Source organism: Condylostylus longicornis, unplaced genomic scaffold, assembly GCF_029603195.1.
Source record: "Condylostylus longicornis isolate FDR11 unplaced genomic scaffold, ASM2960319v2 ptg000031l, whole genome shotgun sequence".
NCBI classification, from domain to species: Eukaryota; Metazoa; Arthropoda; class Insecta; order Diptera; family Dolichopodidae; genus Condylostylus; species Condylostylus longicornis.
In genome coordinates this window covers 5,377,622-5,394,163 of record NW_026578000.1, presented here as the reverse complement: position 1 = coordinate 5,394,163, position 16,542 = coordinate 5,377,622, and the positions used below count along the sequence as shown (strand labels likewise).

At 23.8% G+C, this 16,542-nt stretch overlaps 4 protein-coding genes across 5 annotated transcripts; 1 reads left to right on the top strand and 3 right to left on the bottom strand.

Moving 5' to 3' along the window:
* Positions 1-4,228: 4,228 nt before the first annotated feature.
* LOC129608501 (uncharacterized) lies at positions 4,229-5,988 on the bottom strand. Its single transcript, XM_055520032.1, has 2 exons — positions 4,959-5,988; positions 4,229-4,858 (listed from the first exon to the last, which is right to left on the bottom strand). Exons 1-2 carry the CDS (start codon positions 5,699-5,701, stop codon positions 4,330-4,332), a joined length of 1,272 nt encoding a protein of 423 aa, XP_055376007.1. The 5' UTR covers positions 5,702-5,988; the 3' UTR covers positions 4,229-4,329.
* A 362-nt stretch (positions 5,989-6,350) lies between these two features.
* LOC129608326 (polyphosphoinositide phosphatase) lies at positions 6,351-9,253 on the top strand. Its single transcript, XM_055519781.1, has 3 exons — positions 6,351-6,507; positions 6,587-8,204; positions 8,269-9,253. Exons 1-3 carry the CDS (start codon positions 6,427-6,429, stop codon positions 9,159-9,161), a joined length of 2,592 nt encoding a protein of 863 aa, XP_055375756.1. The 5' UTR covers positions 6,351-6,426; the 3' UTR covers positions 9,162-9,253.
* Positions 9,254-9,410: 157 nt separating this feature from the next.
* On the bottom strand, positions 9,411-13,942 carry LOC129608493 (repetitive organellar protein-like). 2 transcript variants are annotated; one of them, XM_055520002.1, is made up of 4 exons: positions 11,349-11,445; positions 11,066-11,243; positions 10,348-10,977; positions 9,411-9,925 (listed from the first exon to the last, which is right to left on the bottom strand). In XM_055520002.1, coding segments are annotated over exons 1-4 (1,239 nt in total). In that variant the 5' UTR covers positions 11,351-11,445; the 3' UTR covers positions 9,411-9,496. The 2 variants fall into 2 exon arrangements, with proteins under 2 accessions (XP_055375977.1, XP_055375978.1); XM_055520003.1 differs by lacking the exons at positions 10,348-10,977; positions 11,066-11,243; positions 11,349-11,445 and adding exons at positions 12,535-12,921; positions 13,675-13,942.
* Positions 13,943-14,883: 941 nt separating this feature from the next.
* Positions 14,884-15,935, bottom strand: LOC129608506 (protein TIPIN homolog). The gene has a single exon (XM_055520037.1). The coding sequence runs from the start codon at positions 15,837-15,839 to the stop codon at positions 15,006-15,008; it is 834 nt and encodes a 277-aa protein (XP_055376012.1). The 5' UTR covers positions 15,840-15,935; the 3' UTR covers positions 14,884-15,005.
* Positions 15,936-16,542: the final 607 nt, after the last annotated feature.

Sequence of the window (16,542 nt, the reverse complement as noted above, 5' to 3'; positions counted from 1 at the left end):
TTGACAGAGATAATTTTTTAATGTTGACACAAAAATGTGAATGTTACAAACAATGATGAAAAGACTCTTAAGTTTAAACTAAACATACATTAATTTATAATTATATACAAAATTTTATATAAAATTAAATTATCAATATTATAATTAATTAATAATTATTTTTGGCTTTACTTTCCATAGTCGCTTTCCTATCAAAAAAAAAAAATAGAACAAAGAATAATTTATTATAACGAATTATAACACTTATATAATTTTCATTATATTTTTACTGTAATATAAATTATATATATAAAAGAATTTTTAAGAGATTGCTTTGTTTTTTGTTTTTCCTTAAATATTTTTCTTAAAAAAGAAAAGAAAATTAAATAAAGATAAAAATGCGATAACAAAAATTACAACTTGCATAAAAAAAAACTGTTATATACAAAATAAATAACAATTATTCGAAAAAAAAAAAAAAACAAAAACGCATGCATTAATAAATTAATTTTAATTATTAAAAACAAACAAAGAAAAATAAAAATTATAAATTTACTGAAAAAAAAAAATTTTACTCTCAAAATTTGAGCTGGTCTCAAAAAGAAAAATAAATATGGAGTTGATTTGTAGTTACCCAAAAATGTTGGATGAATTTTTTATATTTATAATATTTTTAAGTTTAATTTTAGGCAGGAAAATTCTAAACAATTTTAGAACAAAAAATTTTGTATTCATTTTTCTAATTCAATATTATTAATTATTAATTTTTTTAATTATAAAATAATTTTTATTTTTGAATATTTATTTTTTTTTTCTAATCTTTAAATTTCAAAAAGCAAATTTGAAAATATTGAATATTTTCACATAAAGAATTTAATAATCTAATATAATGTTATAAAAAGAAAAAATTGAAAACTAAAATTATATCAAATTTGTGAAAATTAATAAAATATTTAATAAAAATTTAATAAAAATATTCTATTGTTATTTATAATAAAATTTTATAAATTATTATTCTTTGCCCCATTTGTATGGTGTAAATATTTGACAATTTAATTCTTTTATATAAATTAAATATTAAATTTAATATTATCTACATTTAATTATTATATTTTAATAATCATCTACATTAAATTCATAGTTTTTAATTAAAAATTCTCTTAAAATTTAATATTGAATATTTAAATTTGTTTGGAAACATTAATTTTTTTTTGAATTGAAAATTTAAATTAAATTTTTAATTTACAATATAATTAATTTAAAAATATTCTGGAAATAAGTTCTCTAGATAAGCTCATTATTAAAAATTATTAATTAAAATATTTTTTCACATATAATTTTCTGGTCATTTTAATTAAGTTTTATAACTTTTACAAGTTATTTTTCAAGATTTTTTCTTATTTACATTTTTCTACGTGATTTTTTTGTTTAAATGCTTTAGAACTTTAACAAAGCTTAAATTTACCGAATATGTTACATTTAAATATTTTGTATAGCTTCTATATATTATCAAACATACTTCTTATACATTCAACTTTAAATTCGAACTAAATTATCTAATAATAATTTAATAGAAATAAAATTTTATTTATATTATAAAATTTGTATATAAAACAAAATAAGTATCTAGTTGGTTAACCATCCACATACAAAGCGGTGGTGCCCAACTGGTTCGAATACAATTTTTGTTTTTGTATATTCTACCTTGACTCGTTCCTTTAGTAGCTCATTCTTCTGTTCTTCGGAATTCTGGGAAAATATTTTCATTATTTATTTCCATTAAAAAATTTTTCCTATTTATTGTAGTTATGTTTTATCAAAATTTTAATCGGTATTATTCTAAACTTCAAGTATATATATCTAAAATTAAAATTAAATTATTTAAGAAAGTTAAAGAGTATGGGGCAAATGAATTTTGTTATAAATAATATAAATGATATAATTGTATGCATATACCATAATAATTAGTTATTTTTATTTGACAAAATTATTTCTCGAATTTTATTTCAGGAAATTTTGAAAGAAATAAGCGCTATTTATTCTTCTTTTCTGTTTTTTTTTTCTAAAATAAACATTACTGTAAATAATTTTTAAAAGCTAAAATTTTTTTTAAATAATTATTAAATATTTTAATTTTTTTGTTATAACAATCATGTATGTCAAAAACAAAACACATTTAAAATATATGTTTTATATAATATACTTGTTGTTTTTTCTAAAATTATATAAAAAAAAAAAGAACAAAAAAAAAATATTGATAAAGCAATCATTTAAATAAAAAACTAAAAAATTATTAAAAATAAAAAAAAAAATTGTTTTTTTTTTTAACATTATTAAATAAATTAAAATTATTGTTATCTAAAACAAAGCATTATATTTATGTTGAAACAATGTAAAAAAAAATAAAAAAAAAAGCATAATATTAACGGTAAAACTCTAAAAAACATTTTGTAAATATTTTTTTTTGTTTTGTTTTCATAAAAAAAAATTACATTTACCTTAATCATAAATAGTTTAAATAATTAATAATTATTGTGGTAAAAGCTAAAAAAAAACTAAAATAATTTAAAAAAAGAATAAAAGTATGTTGAATAAATTAATTTAAAAATGAACAAAATATAAAAAAAAATATTTGCATATTAAGAAAATCATAAAAATAAAAAAAATCATGAAATTCACAAAAGAAAATAATATATAATAAATGTACATAAATATATTATATATATAGAGTATATATTTATTAAAAAATAAAATAAAAACAAAGAAAACAACAAATACATAGATGTAAAATATAAAAAAAGAATTTAAATATAAATTGTAAAAAAACACACAAAGAATAATTTGAACAAACAAAAAAAATTATCTATATAGTTTTAGAAAAAAAAAAGTGAAAAAAAGGAATTTGTAACCTTTACTAATTCTATGTTTTCTTTACACACGTGAATAGAAGAAGGAAAAAAAAAATTTTAAAAAATTATTAAAAAAAAAAAAGAGACAAAGAACAAAAACTTTTATTTTTTGTTTCATTTTCGTTTTTTTTTTCTTTTTGTGAAAATGTTAGAGAAAAATTGAGTATTGATATTAAAAGAAAAAGCATACAAACAAACAAAAAAAAAATTTATGTAAAAATTTAATATAAATGAAAATAAATTTAAGAAATATTATAAAAAAAAAAGTAATTTGAAGTTTGCAATCTTATCATACACTCTTGTCAAACAGAAATACTCGTACCCGTTAAATCTTATCATACAATTTTGTCAAAAAAAAAAATTAATTAAAACTTTCCAATCATACTATACAATCTGATTAAACAAAAATCTGTAACTTCAAAATAGATTAACACTTATTATCTTCATTTTTTCATAATTTTTCATTTTGAAGATATTATAAAGAAAATATCTTCACGAACTCTTCGAAATTTCTTCAATTGAAGTTCAATTGGGAAAAGTATACGTAGAAAGTCAAAATATCATCATCGATTTTAAATCGAACCGAATTGGACACCGTAAAGATAAACTAATCATATACATAACAGAATCCCTGCGATATTATAAGCCGTGTGTGTATATGTAATTAATACTCGTATGCCAAGTCGATTAATTGAAACGTAGAATATCAAAAAATTTTATGTTGTGGAAATAGCATTACCAATTGACTTTTTTGTCCAAATTTTTTTTTTTTTTGTAAAATCTGGAAATATTGTAAAAAAAGTAAAAATTTCCAATTCTGAAAAATTTTGATAGCATTCAAAAATTTTAATTTTGAATTTAAATCTTCGCTATTGATAGTGTGGCTTACCAGTCTTACAGCCTTATCGCGTATCTCACTTTTTTACTAACTTTTCATTCACTTTCAAAGTAGAATTCTTCATTTTTCTAAAGACTACTTAATTTTTCCAATAAAATTACTCATTTTTTGTACTGCAACCTTTTCGCAATGAAGCTTATTAATTAAAAAATTAAAAATTGATTATAATTCCAAAGAGTTAACAACTTAAAAAAGTAGAAAATTTAATTACCTTTTTTGTAACCTTACATGTAAATTAAATTTTCCAAAAGCGAACAGTAAATTGACTGAAACTTGAACTTTCTTCATATTTGTAATTTTACTCACAATTGATTTTCTTTTATTATAATTTTTCTTTTATTGTTTTATTAAAATTGAATATTCTTATTAAAATTTAAGTAAAGGTCGAAAAAAGATTCAAAATAAGTAAAAACTTACCTAATTTAAATACATTTAAAAAACATTATTGATCTTTTTGCTTATTTTTTATTATTATTTTTAAGCTAAATTTACATTAAAAATTCTAAATATTTATAAAAAAAAAAATAAATTATAAATATCAATTTAAAATAAAAAGCTAATTTCATTTCGCACAGTCTGCAAATAATGCATAAAATCATTTCTTATAGAATTTCTCCAATCATATAACTGATCAGTAATGTTGAAACAATTTATATAACGATGAATGAATCCTTGAGATACAGTCAATGCAATACTTTTTGTCTCTTCATTTCTTAATGTAGGCTTATAAACATAAAATTTATGATGAATTTTTGCTTCAGGATTATACATATTATTATCCATTAAAATTTTTTTATTATCTTCCATACAAACAGAAAACGATGGTAATTCAAATCGATCATACATTGTATCATAATGATCTAAATCTTTAATTACTGAACCTCTGAAACGTACATTGAAATTTGGATAAAAAAATTCATTTGGCTCTAATATTAAAACATATTTTGATAAATGCATTGATCTCATTAAGCAATCACTTTCCAAAATTTTCAATGTTTTTCTTGAATGATAATCAAATGGAAAATTATATGGAAAATAATTGATATTTAAAGATGTTTTTGATAGAAGTTGTCTAAAAATATAATTAAAAATTTATTTATTAATTAGATTTGGTAAATTTTGAATTTAAAAAAAAATTTTTTGTACATCAAATTGTTTTTCATATTATTTACCTTACATTCTCTGGAATAATATCGGCATTATAAATGAAAAAATTTTCAATTCCAATAGCTTGATGTAAGATAAAAAATTGCATAAAATTATCTCTATTTGTAAATAAAGGTAAAATACTAGAAATGCTTTCGTTGTATGGTATGAGATTTAAACAAATACTAGTTGAAACGTTATCTTGTAATAAATTATTTCGAATATGTTTTAATGTAATTTCATGTTTTGCTTTAGTTTTAATTTCTGTAAAAATTACTTTATCAGGTTGTCCAAAATCTCTAGTAATTTTACAAATAAATTTGTATACTGAAAATATTTCTGCACCAGGTTTAACATCTTCTTTCAAATCAATATCATTAGCCAAATTAATAAACATAAATTTTCCCATTATAACTTTATCATTTTCATATTTTAATGAACATTGAAAATTAATAAAGGCATCCTTAAAACCGGTGACAATTGAAATAGCTTCACCACCAGCAACTAAACTTTTTTTATTCCAAAAACTAGAATATGCATAAAAATTTATTCCGATTCTCTGCCATAATGGTAATGGGCTATAATAGTAAGAAGCCTGCATAATTTTCGTATTATTTATTCGTGACAATAAAGCTGCATCACTTCGACCAAAAAAATTAACATAATGTAAAACATATTTTAATCTACTATTTTCACTTTTATAAACAAAAAGTATAGCCAAACTAGCTACTGTTATAAATATTAAAAATAGTTGCTGATATTTTCTCATAGCTTTTTAATCCTTTTCACCACTCAAAAATTCATCTCAGGATAAAAAAAAAATATTTTTATTTACATTGAAGTTTTGTTTTGCAAATTTTATAAGTCTTTTTTTCTTTGATATGTTTAAATACACAGTACTGGAAGAAGGCAATTATTAAATATTAAAAAAACCCGACTAGCTAACACTTAATATAACTGTTATAATAATTATGTTTGGCTTTAATTAACTATTTTTCAATTAAGTCTGCAATTTATTAAAATATTAGGATTAGAAAAATTTTATAAAAATTCTACTTTTACGAAAAAAATCTCAAAAATCTTCTGTCTAAATTTTTTTCAAATGTCAGGAACAACTAAATGTCAAAAACCAAAACTAATAGTACACATTTTGAACACTAGCTGATTGCATTCAGTTGACGTTTTACGGAAATTGAATAAATTCCCTTGAAGTTAGAATTTGACAACAAATTTTGTATATGGTTTTATATTTAAAAACATTAAGCTTTTCGTTTAATTTAATTTAATATTTTACAATTAATCGTATTTTCAAATTCGCAGAACTACTAAAGAGTGTGAACATGTGATAGCATATTAGACACAAAAATTACTATTAATTCCTACTTTCTAATCAGCTGTTCCACTGATAAGAAATGAAGTTTGTTGTAAATTTTTTAGTAAAACAACACCTTTTAATAAAAATATTTAAAAAATATTATAGTAAAACTAATTAAAATGAATAATAATAATGCAAATATTATATTTCATCCTGTAATAAGTTCAATACAGAAAGTTGTTGTATATGAAACGAAAACGGTATGTTAAAATGATGAAAAATCTGTAAAATTTTTGAATTAAATTTGTAAAATAAAAAATAATTGTTGTAATTTTTTAGAAATTTTATTTAATTGGCAGTAATAATCGAGAAACTCGATTCCGCCTACTTATTATTGATCGTACCGCTGTAGATGAGTTAAGAATTCACGAGGATCCAAATGAAATTTCAGCAAAAGATATTAAAAGAATGGCACAAAATCTTTCTTCAGCAAAAATTACATCTGCATATGGAATCTTAGGATTTGTAAGATTTTTAGAAGGCTATTATTTAATTTTAGTAACAAAAAGAACACGATGTGCTTTTGTTGGTATGCATTTAATATATACGATTAAGGATACTGTAATGATTCGTATTAATGAACTAGCAACAAAGCAACCGCATCCGTTTGAACAACGTTATGTAAAAATGTTTCAAAATGTTGATTTAAGAAGTAATTTCTATTTTAGTTATAGTTATGATTTAACAAGAACATTACAATATAATATGTCTGCTCCGAAATTCGTGGGCAGCAATGTTAATATTGATTCAGACGAACCACTTCCAGATTGGAATACACTAACTAATAATGTTCAATCAGAAAACGAAAGAGTTGATTATGCATTTCGTTCGCAGCCCAGAGAAAGATTTATTTGGAATGCATTTTTGTTAAAACCAGCCCGAGAACATATATTATTAAAAGATTGGTTATTAGAAGTAACGCATGGTTTTATAAGTCAATCTAGTATAAGTATTTTCGGTCGACCAATTTTCGTATGCTTGATTGCCCGTCGCAGCACTAAATTCGCAGGTACTCGTTTTTTGAAACGAGGTGCTAACTTTCAAGGTGATGTTGCAAATGAGGTTGAAACCGAACAAATTGTCATGGATGGTCATAGATTGTGTAGTTTTACCCAAATGCGTGGCTCTATACCATCGCATTGGTCACAAGATGTCAGCAAAATGGTACCAAAACCTCCAATAACTCTAGATTTGTCAGATCCATTTTGTGAAACAGCAGCGAAACATTTTGAAAGACTTTTATTCCATTATGGATCACCAATAATAATATTAAATTTAGTAAAGAAACGTGAAAAAAGGAAACATGAAAGCATTCTAAGTAGAGAATTGAAAAGAAGTATAAAATATTTAAATCAATTTTTACCACCACAGCATCGAATGATATATAGACATTTCGATATGGCAAGACAAAGCCGAAACGGAAATGTGATGGAATCACTTGCCAATATTTCAACTGACGTTATCAAGGAAAATGGAATGTTCTTCAAGGATCGTGATACTACTACATTACAAACGGGTATTGTGAGAGTTAATTGTGTCGATTGTCTGGACAGAACTAATACTGCCCAATTTGCTATTGGAAAAGTTGCATTAGCTCATCAGCTATATAATTTAGGTTTTATCAAACCACCTAAATTGGAATTTGATTCTGATTGTGTAACAATGCTAGAAAATTTATATGAAGACCATGGAGATACTTTAGCTTTACAGTATGGCGGCAGTCAATTAGTTCATAGAATTAAAACTTACAGAAAAACTGCTGCATGGGCTTCACAAGGAAATGATATAATGCAAACATTAAGTCGATATTTTAGTAATACTTTCAGTGATACCGAAAAGCAACATAGTTATAACTTATTCTTAGGATATTACATACCATCAAAAAATGATTCAAAACGTAAGTTTTTCTCTTTTATTCATTGAATGTAAACATATTTTCAAAATATTTTTTTATGTTTTAGAAAATCCTCCAATATGGGAATTGCAAACAGATTATTATATGCATAATTATAAATCATTTAATTCTAATAACGATACCAAGTTTTTAACAGATTGGGTTCGACACAAAGTAAGATCTTCTTTACCACATTCCTGTTCTGATTTAAATAAAATTGTAAAAGAATTATTTCGAGTACATTCCAAAGATGTTGAAATGATAGATTCATACTCTCATTATCATATGTCTTTTAAATTAACTGAATTTAATGAGCATATTGCTTTTCGAATAAGTCAAATGGCAATGAGATTTATGCCAACATTTCGAACAAATTTTAGCCCTTTTCAACCAGGTCGACGTCGAGAAGATCGTTCAAGTGCAAAGAATCCATCATTAACAGGACAAAGTTCAACGAGTTCAACAACATCATCAGCGTCTTCAAGTTCTGGCTGTGAAGAAGATTCATCATCTGACGATGAGTTTCAAACATTAAATGCTAAAAACCGGCAATATTCAACGAAAATAAAAATTTCTACTACGCCATTAACATTTGAAAATTTAATGCCAACTATGGAAGATGTTTATGGATGTAAAATAAAACAACCAAGTACTGAAAGTATGGCAATTTATAAAAAATATGTACAAATCGGTAGATTATCTTCACAATTTTATAAAAATGAAGGATTGCCAACTAATAATAAGGAGGCGGCTAGAATAAATGCAAAATTAATGAAAGGAATACAATTATCTCCTTCTCCTAACTTAAAAAATGATACAAGTATATCGGTAGAACCGCCTAAAGTTAGTGAAAAAAGCATAAAAATCTATGAAGATTACGTAAATAGTAAAAAGACTATTGTAGGAATCCCTTCAGTTAAAGATCTCGATGTAATTATAAGATATATAAAAGATTTGTAAAATTTTGATTTTATTATAAAATAAAATTTTTTTTGTCCAGCACAATTATATAAACGGTACACGGACTAAATGTCTTTATTTTATGGCTTTATTACTAATAAACCGCAAAATGATGAATAAAAAAGTTGAATTTCGTTTTTTGTTTTAATTTAACATCGATACACATATAAAAAATAACAATATTCGATTAAATTCTTATAAGAAAAGGCAAATCTTAATTTATTTTTCAAATTTTTGTCAAATTTTTCTATTATTGTTTTTTTTTTTGCTTAATTTTTATAAATTATCCAAAGCTCGAACGTATAGAAGCAAAAAAAAAAAATGAAATTCTTTACTTATTCTAATTTGATTCTTTTTCTGTCTTTTATATTACTAAGAGGATCTTCGTCACTATTACTTACATCATCACTTTCACTATTGCGATTAAGTTCCAAATTTTCATTTTGAACACTTTTCGAATTATTTTCATCGGTTTTATAGAAAAAATGTTCAGATAACTTTTTAATTTCTTCAATAATTTGCATTTGAATGTTTAAATTTTTTTGTTGTACTTCCAAGATTTGATTTTGTACCGCCAACATATCTTTATTTGTACTAGAGCAATCCTCACAATGTGTAGTAGATTTTTTTTGCATAAATAATTTCATTTTAATGTCGCGAACATTTTCTAAAATCATTTTGTGGGTATTTTTTGTTTCCGTTAAAAGCTGAAGTGTTGAATCTGTATTAGATGTTTCAATATTATTTTCAGTCTGTTGTGTCGGCTAAAAAGAAAATAAGAACTTTTTTTAAATATTCATTAAATTTATAATAATTTATATTTAAATGAATGAATTTTTTAAGTTAAAACATAATTAATTTTTAATTAATTTTAACTCAATCAAGTGTTTTATTTTAATACTTTAACCTAATAAATAAAAAAATGTTATGAAAATTCATACAATTTCTATTTATAGTATGAAATTTTACCAAAGAATGATATAATACCTATCCAACGAGTGGCAGGAAATTCTAAGACCTAAAAGTTTATAAACTAAAATATATACAGAATATAGAAAATAGAACGTCATTTATGGGTAGCTAACTATACGTAACCGAAAAGAAAACCAACAAAAACAAAAAATAACAGAAAAATTCTATAACTTGACATTGTATTTTAATTTTTAAAATTTAAAAGTTTATTTACATAAGAATTATTTTTCATCTCTAATTTTGTTTTTCTGTATATTTCTTGCCTTCTAGCTTCATCTTCATTATTTTTAATTTCCTGTTCCAAAAGATCTATTTTCTTTCGCATAAAATCTAATTTACATTCCCTATATGTTTTTTTGTCAAAATAATTTTCTTTTGTATATTTGCCGATAGATTCCAAGCTTTTTTGAAAATCACCCATTATTTTTGAAGCGTTTTCACGATATTTATTCTGAGAATTAATTTGCTCTTTTAATAAATCTAATCGTTTATCATTATGTATCATTTTCAGCTCTTTATTTAACCGTTTTCCTTCAAGTTTCGACTTTTCAGAAGCTGGCTCAAATTCATCACATACATTTTCTACAGTATTTTCAATACAACTATTAGAATCTTGAACTGTTTCCATCTCTTCAATAATAGTACTAGTTCTTCTTCTATTCTCATCTAAATTTATTACATCTTCTTGTAGATCCATAGAGGAACTCAATTCCAATATACTTGCAACCATTTCTTCCATTTGAGAAAGTGGGTAATATTTATTTGATGCAATACCATATATTCTTGTATCTTCCTTCTGCTCATAAGCTTTTTTTCTAACTTTTGCTTTTAAGTCTCTCCAAACCTATAAAATACGCGTGGAATTTATAAATTTCTACATATATAATTATATATCTAATATAAGTAGGTATTGAGAAAAGCATATTACATACACGCTGCCATTTTTCCCAATCTCGTTGAGGTGGACCTAATTTATTAAGTTCAATTGAAAATTCCTCCCATTTCTCTTTTGCGCTATTTTTAGAGATCACAGCTCTTGCAACATCTAAATTTTCTTCCATTAATTTAACTAGATGAAGCATCTGCCTTTTGTTACTTACAACTTTTGTCCTAAAATTTTTGTCAATATTTTAAATTTAGTGAAAAAATTCGTTAAATTACTTTTACAGTATCAAAAATTAAAATACATAAGTACTTGATTTTAAAAATACTTACATTTTTTCTTTAAATTGATTTAAATATTTTTTAATCTATAAATTTCCAACTCTTATGCTTATATAGATTCCGTAATATACACATTTCATTATCATCATCAATTTATCACATCAATAACTTTGACTGTTTGTCTATAGAAAAACTTCAATCGTCAGCGAAGACTGTGATTGATACAAATTGTGAAAATTCACCATTGAAAAATTAATTCACAATAACTAAATTAAATACTTATATCAATATTTGACAGTTATCATTAAAATGACTTACACATTTTTATATTTTAACATTTTTACAATATTGTATTTCTCCAAAATTTGGACATCTATTAAATTAAAGACAGAACAAGAGCGATTCAGAAATATCAGGATTCATGCAGAATACACTTTTTTAAATAGGACTAAAACTAAATAGGACTTAAGCTAAATTACCATTGTGAATTTAACCGCTGGCAGTAAAAAAGCATAAATTCCTATTTTTACCGCTGGCGGTTTTGTTTTTTCAGATTACTGTGTGTGTATCATACGGAAAATACTGTACAGTTGATTTTGCCGTTTCGCTATTGTTCTGGCTTAATAACGGAAATCTCCCGCAGTTACAGCTTTGGTAATATTTTTAACATTAATCAGAAACTTATTAAAACGCTGAAAATTTTTTAGAAGAGTAGTATTATAGAAATATAAAATACCTTTCGATTACTCTTTTCTTTTTCCTCTTGATTCACTTTGGTGTAGTGAAATTTGGTATACGAATGCATTGTTATTAAAATTCTTTTATGAGCACCAAATACGACACGCATAACTTTTGTTACTTTTGTTTATTATAATAAAAGCAAGAAATAACTTAAAAATACACACATAGACATTATTTCGTATTAATTGCATTGTGTTTCATTTATTTACTTTCTGCTGTATTCCTGTGCATGTGCTTAAAACAGTCGTATTTGTATATGCAATAATTTCTAATTAATATTTAGTACATGTGTACTAAAATATTAAAGACACAAACCGTGCAAAGCAATCGAAAGAATATTTTTCTGGAAATTTTTCAATTCCATAAAAAAAAACTTTAATTTTTCTCAGATCACTTGATATTTTAGACTTATTCCGTAAAAAACCGTGGTAACTCAATTTTGAGATAAAAAGTAAAACTAAATGTTTTTATAGAAATTCATAATTTTTATACTTACTTTATTTGGGTTTATAGTACTGTCATTATTTGCAAATTCTTTTGATGTACTTGGGGAATTCGAACGATCAATTGATTTCAAATTATTACGATTCACTGTATTTGAATTAGTTTCATTAATTTTTTTAACTGGAATAAATGTTATTTTGGGAGTTTTCATAGAACTTGTAGATGATGAAGCTGATTGTATATTGACATCATCATCAGAAATAATTTCAAAATCTTCAGCTTCATCAGGTTCCGAATCGATTTCTTCTTTAACTAACGAAATTTGTTTATCATGTTTAACTTTTATTCCCAATATATTACATATTATTCGATCCGCTTCATTAAGCGGTCTCAATATTTTAGCAGTATGTTGGTCAGAATCAATAATAGTAAGTTTTTCCTGATGATTAAAAAAAATTAAAAATTAGAATTAGTTAAAAACAAAATATAAGTTGTTAGTATTAATAGAGTATCTGTTGTATAAAAAGAAGCGTTATAAAAGCGTTTAATTGCATTATTTGGGCCAACATTAGTCTTGCAATAGCCTTGAACTCATAATATATAATATAACAGTATTATGAGTTCAAGGTTTATACATGTATTTAGTTTAGGGAGGTACCTGCCTCTACTACATGGTATAACATAATTTGACTGCTTTTTAAAGCAATATTCGTACATTATTGCGTTCTTTTTTTTTAAGAAATATGAACCGAAAATGACATACTTCTGTACATTAGAAATAAGTATTTTATAAATTAGTTAATATTTTATTAAATAAGTTATTTTACAAAAATCATTCGTTCATTTTATATTTTTCGTTCATCCTCATACAGGAAGAAAATTAAATCTTTCCTTAATATCAAAAATTCATTAAAATATCTGGTATTGCATGCAAATATGAAATACTTGAAAATATCAAAAAAAAATCAAAACATCAATAATTTTTCAAACTACTCGTACATACAAAAATATTCAAATATGAAGGTAAATAATTTACATATTCAAAAGCTCATTTTATGACAATTAAACTTTTTAAATTCAAACGATTCGGTTAAGTGTCATTGTGACGGCTGTCACTAAATTTCTGAATTATTTTTTTATTTATTGCATGTATAAAAAATTGCACAAAATTCAATGACAATAATTCACTTACCAATGTCTCAGATTTCCATCTTTCCCATATATGATCTCTCATGTATTTCCAACTTTTTGGTGTTGGAACAATTCCGAATCTTATAGCTAATTTTTGAGCTTCTTGCCATTTAGCAATTTTTACCTCAATTTTATAAGTATTTTGTTGACCAAATAATATATTTTTATTTTTTTCAATATAACGTAATATAAAAGAAATACCAAATTCTTTTCTTTCCATATCTTTTTTGTTAAACATTTTTATTTATTTTGTTATTCCTGCCAATGTTATATTCAGCGTAGTGTAGAAAATAATAAACATATACACCAACAAATTAAATATATATAATTAAACCAACTTGTCAAATGTCAGTTTGATGTTTCAAGTCATTTGACATCAATGTCACGAACATATGTCAATATATTAAGACAATTTAATTGTCAAAAATGATTTCAAAATATCAACGTTATCCGTTGTTACAATATTGTGAATTTTTGAAACAGGATGAAGTGTGTATTAAATTTTAGGAATCGTGTTTTACAAGTGCTTACAGCTTTTGATACACAATTATTCTCATCTCGCAACAAGCGAATTCTTATATTGCATTTACATATTTTTGTTTTGAAATCTTTCTGAAAACAAATTAATTACGATTACATTAAGTGGAACTAAACGTAATTTTTTGAAATTATGTATGTAGATACTATGAAAAATTATATACAGAATATGAATTATATGTCAATAGATGTTTTAAATGTTTTAAGAAATATGTAACATCAAAATAATTGTTTAGCAAAGCTCAAAACGATGATTAATTTGTTAAAAAAACATGCATTAATAAGAAATGGTATTCAAACCAAAAAAAGTAAGTTGGAAAAATTTTAGAAATTTAAACAATTTTTATAGAATTTCTCAATCACAGCTATGGGTTGTTAGTGGATTGTTACTGAAGCAATACTATAATAATCAAATTGTATTTTTCTAGGAATTTGTTAAAAGTGGACACAAAATTTTGTGCAATATCTTACAGAATTTATGCAACATCAATTTAAATTTGCCCAATTATGTACACTACCAATAAAAATTCAAATTATTTAATAAATTTTCTTAAAAATAATTTATTGTGGTAGGTAGTTTGGAGAAAGAGATTTGGAAAGTATTTTAATTTAAAAGTACAATATAAAAACTACGCGAAGTATTCGGTAATTACACAATTTTATATTAGAGCTTCTACTGCATCTACTACGTACATAAAAAAATTTAAATAAGTTTTCTTTAAATAAAAGACATAGATTATTGTTTCATGTTTTAAAAAATAGTTATTTTGGAATTTATTTCATGTTCCATTCTAATTATTTAGTTCCTTGTGCTTCTTTCTTAGCTTTCAATCTTTCTATCGCTATTCTACGATTTTCTGCTATTCTTGCCAATTGCTCTGCTGTTAATTTTTTTGGTGATTTTTGCGTTGACGGAATAGGTGTTGATGGTAATGGTTGTGCTAAATTATCTAAATCATCATAGTTTTGTGGATAAGGTGTAGACATTGCAGCATTGTGTTCATTCAATTTTGGTGTATTAAAAACACTGCTAGACATAGACATAGATCTTGATCCAGGAGTTCTTGGGGCTAACTTTGAAATAGCGATCTGTTCATCTAATAGAGCATCAAATTCATCAAAAGGTTCATTATTTATATTTGCTAATTCTGGTTCTATATCATCTTCTGTATTTGGAATAAGCTCTCCTTCTAATTGTCCTAAACGATATCTAGTCATATAGACCTGTAATTCCTTCTTTTTACCAAATTTTTCAACTTTTTCCAGTATATCATCTAAACTATATGTAGGAAACATTCTATGTGCCCAATGTTGTAATCTTTTCATAACTTCATTTAAATCTTGTTTTTCATAGCCTTTACCGCGATATTTTATTCCATCAAAATATTTTTCAATAGTATGAATACCGCGAGGGCCTTTTAATGTTTGCACTTTTAAAGTATGCTTAGGATTTCTTACTGTTCTCTTTTTTGGTTCAACTGGTTTTGGATTATCATTATTTTGATCTTGATTTTCATTCTGTTCATTATTTTGCTCATCATCTGTTCCAGGTAGTTCATTATCACTTATATTTCTTTCTAAATCTTCACCTAAAATATCATTAGTTATATCTTCTTCGAAAACGGACATTTTCTTAATTATAAATTGATAAACTTTGTTAGTTCATAAACTCTGGAAACTCTAAATTAAATTTTTTTCTGTAAACTTGGTAAATACAACTTGATATTCGCGCTTTGATAAACTTTAAAAATTTTTGACAACTAATATTGACAAGTCTTACACGGAGCTTACACATTCAAAATTAAATGACATCTAAAAATTGATATATAAACTTTGACAAAAACGTAATTTATAAAGAATTTCGCAAAAGCTTTTTTGCGTAGTTTATTTACAATCAATGGTCTGAGGTTCTGTTTATTCTCCAAAATTTTAATTGAAAAAAATTAATTTTATTTAATGAAATATCAATATTAAACAGGATTTTAAAATACAAAATGTATATAAATTTTTTAATTCAATAAATAATGCATATAATAAATATCAATATGGTAGTGAGCAAATTTACACAATAAAAATAATTTTCAACTTTTTTTTAATAAATAAATTGAATTATTTGATAATTATATTAATTTTTTTATAATATTGAAATAATACATACCAAAATATTTACGGTAAACGTGAACTGGTATGACAGAAATATTTTACCCATAAATAAACAAATATACTTATGTATGAAATATGCTAGCATTACCATATTTTTTTATACAAAACTCCAAATTTCCATTTCAAAACAAGTATTCCTTTTACACACAAGAAGGTTCAAACTTTCTAC

Bases quoted from the DNA above. Each gene is read 5' to 3' on its own strand.
- LOC129608501 (XM_055520032.1), bottom strand. From the start codon at position 5,701: ATGAGAAAATATCAGCAACTATTTTTAATATTTATAACAGTAGCTAGT. The intron at 4,859-4,958 runs GTAAATAATATG...TTATATTTTTAG, and splicing joins ATTATTCCAGAGAATGTAAG to ACAACTTCTATCAAAAACAT.
- LOC129608493 (XM_055520002.1), bottom strand. The intron at 10,978-11,065 runs GTATGTAATATG...CGTATTTTATAG, and splicing joins ATTGGGAAAAATGGCAGCGT to GTTTGGAGAGACTTAAAAGC. The intron at 9,926-10,347 runs GTAAATAAACTT...TTTTCTTTTTAG, and splicing joins AGATGAAAAATAATTCTTAT to CCGACACAACAGACTGAAAA.
- LOC129608326 (XM_055519781.1), top strand. From the start codon at position 6,427: ATGAATAATAATAATGCAAATATTATATTTCATCCTGTAATAAGTTCA. The intron at 6,508-6,586 runs GTATGTTAAAAT...GTAATTTTTTAG, and splicing joins TTGTATATGAAACGAAAACG to AAATTTTATTTAATTGGCAG. The intron at 8,205-8,268 runs GTAAGTTTTTCT...TTTATGTTTTAG, and splicing joins ATCAAAAAATGATTCAAAAC to AAAATCCTCCAATATGGGAA.
- LOC129608506 (XM_055520037.1), bottom strand. From the start codon at position 15,839: ATGTCCGTTTTCGAAGAAGATATAACTAATGATATTTTAGGTGAAGAT.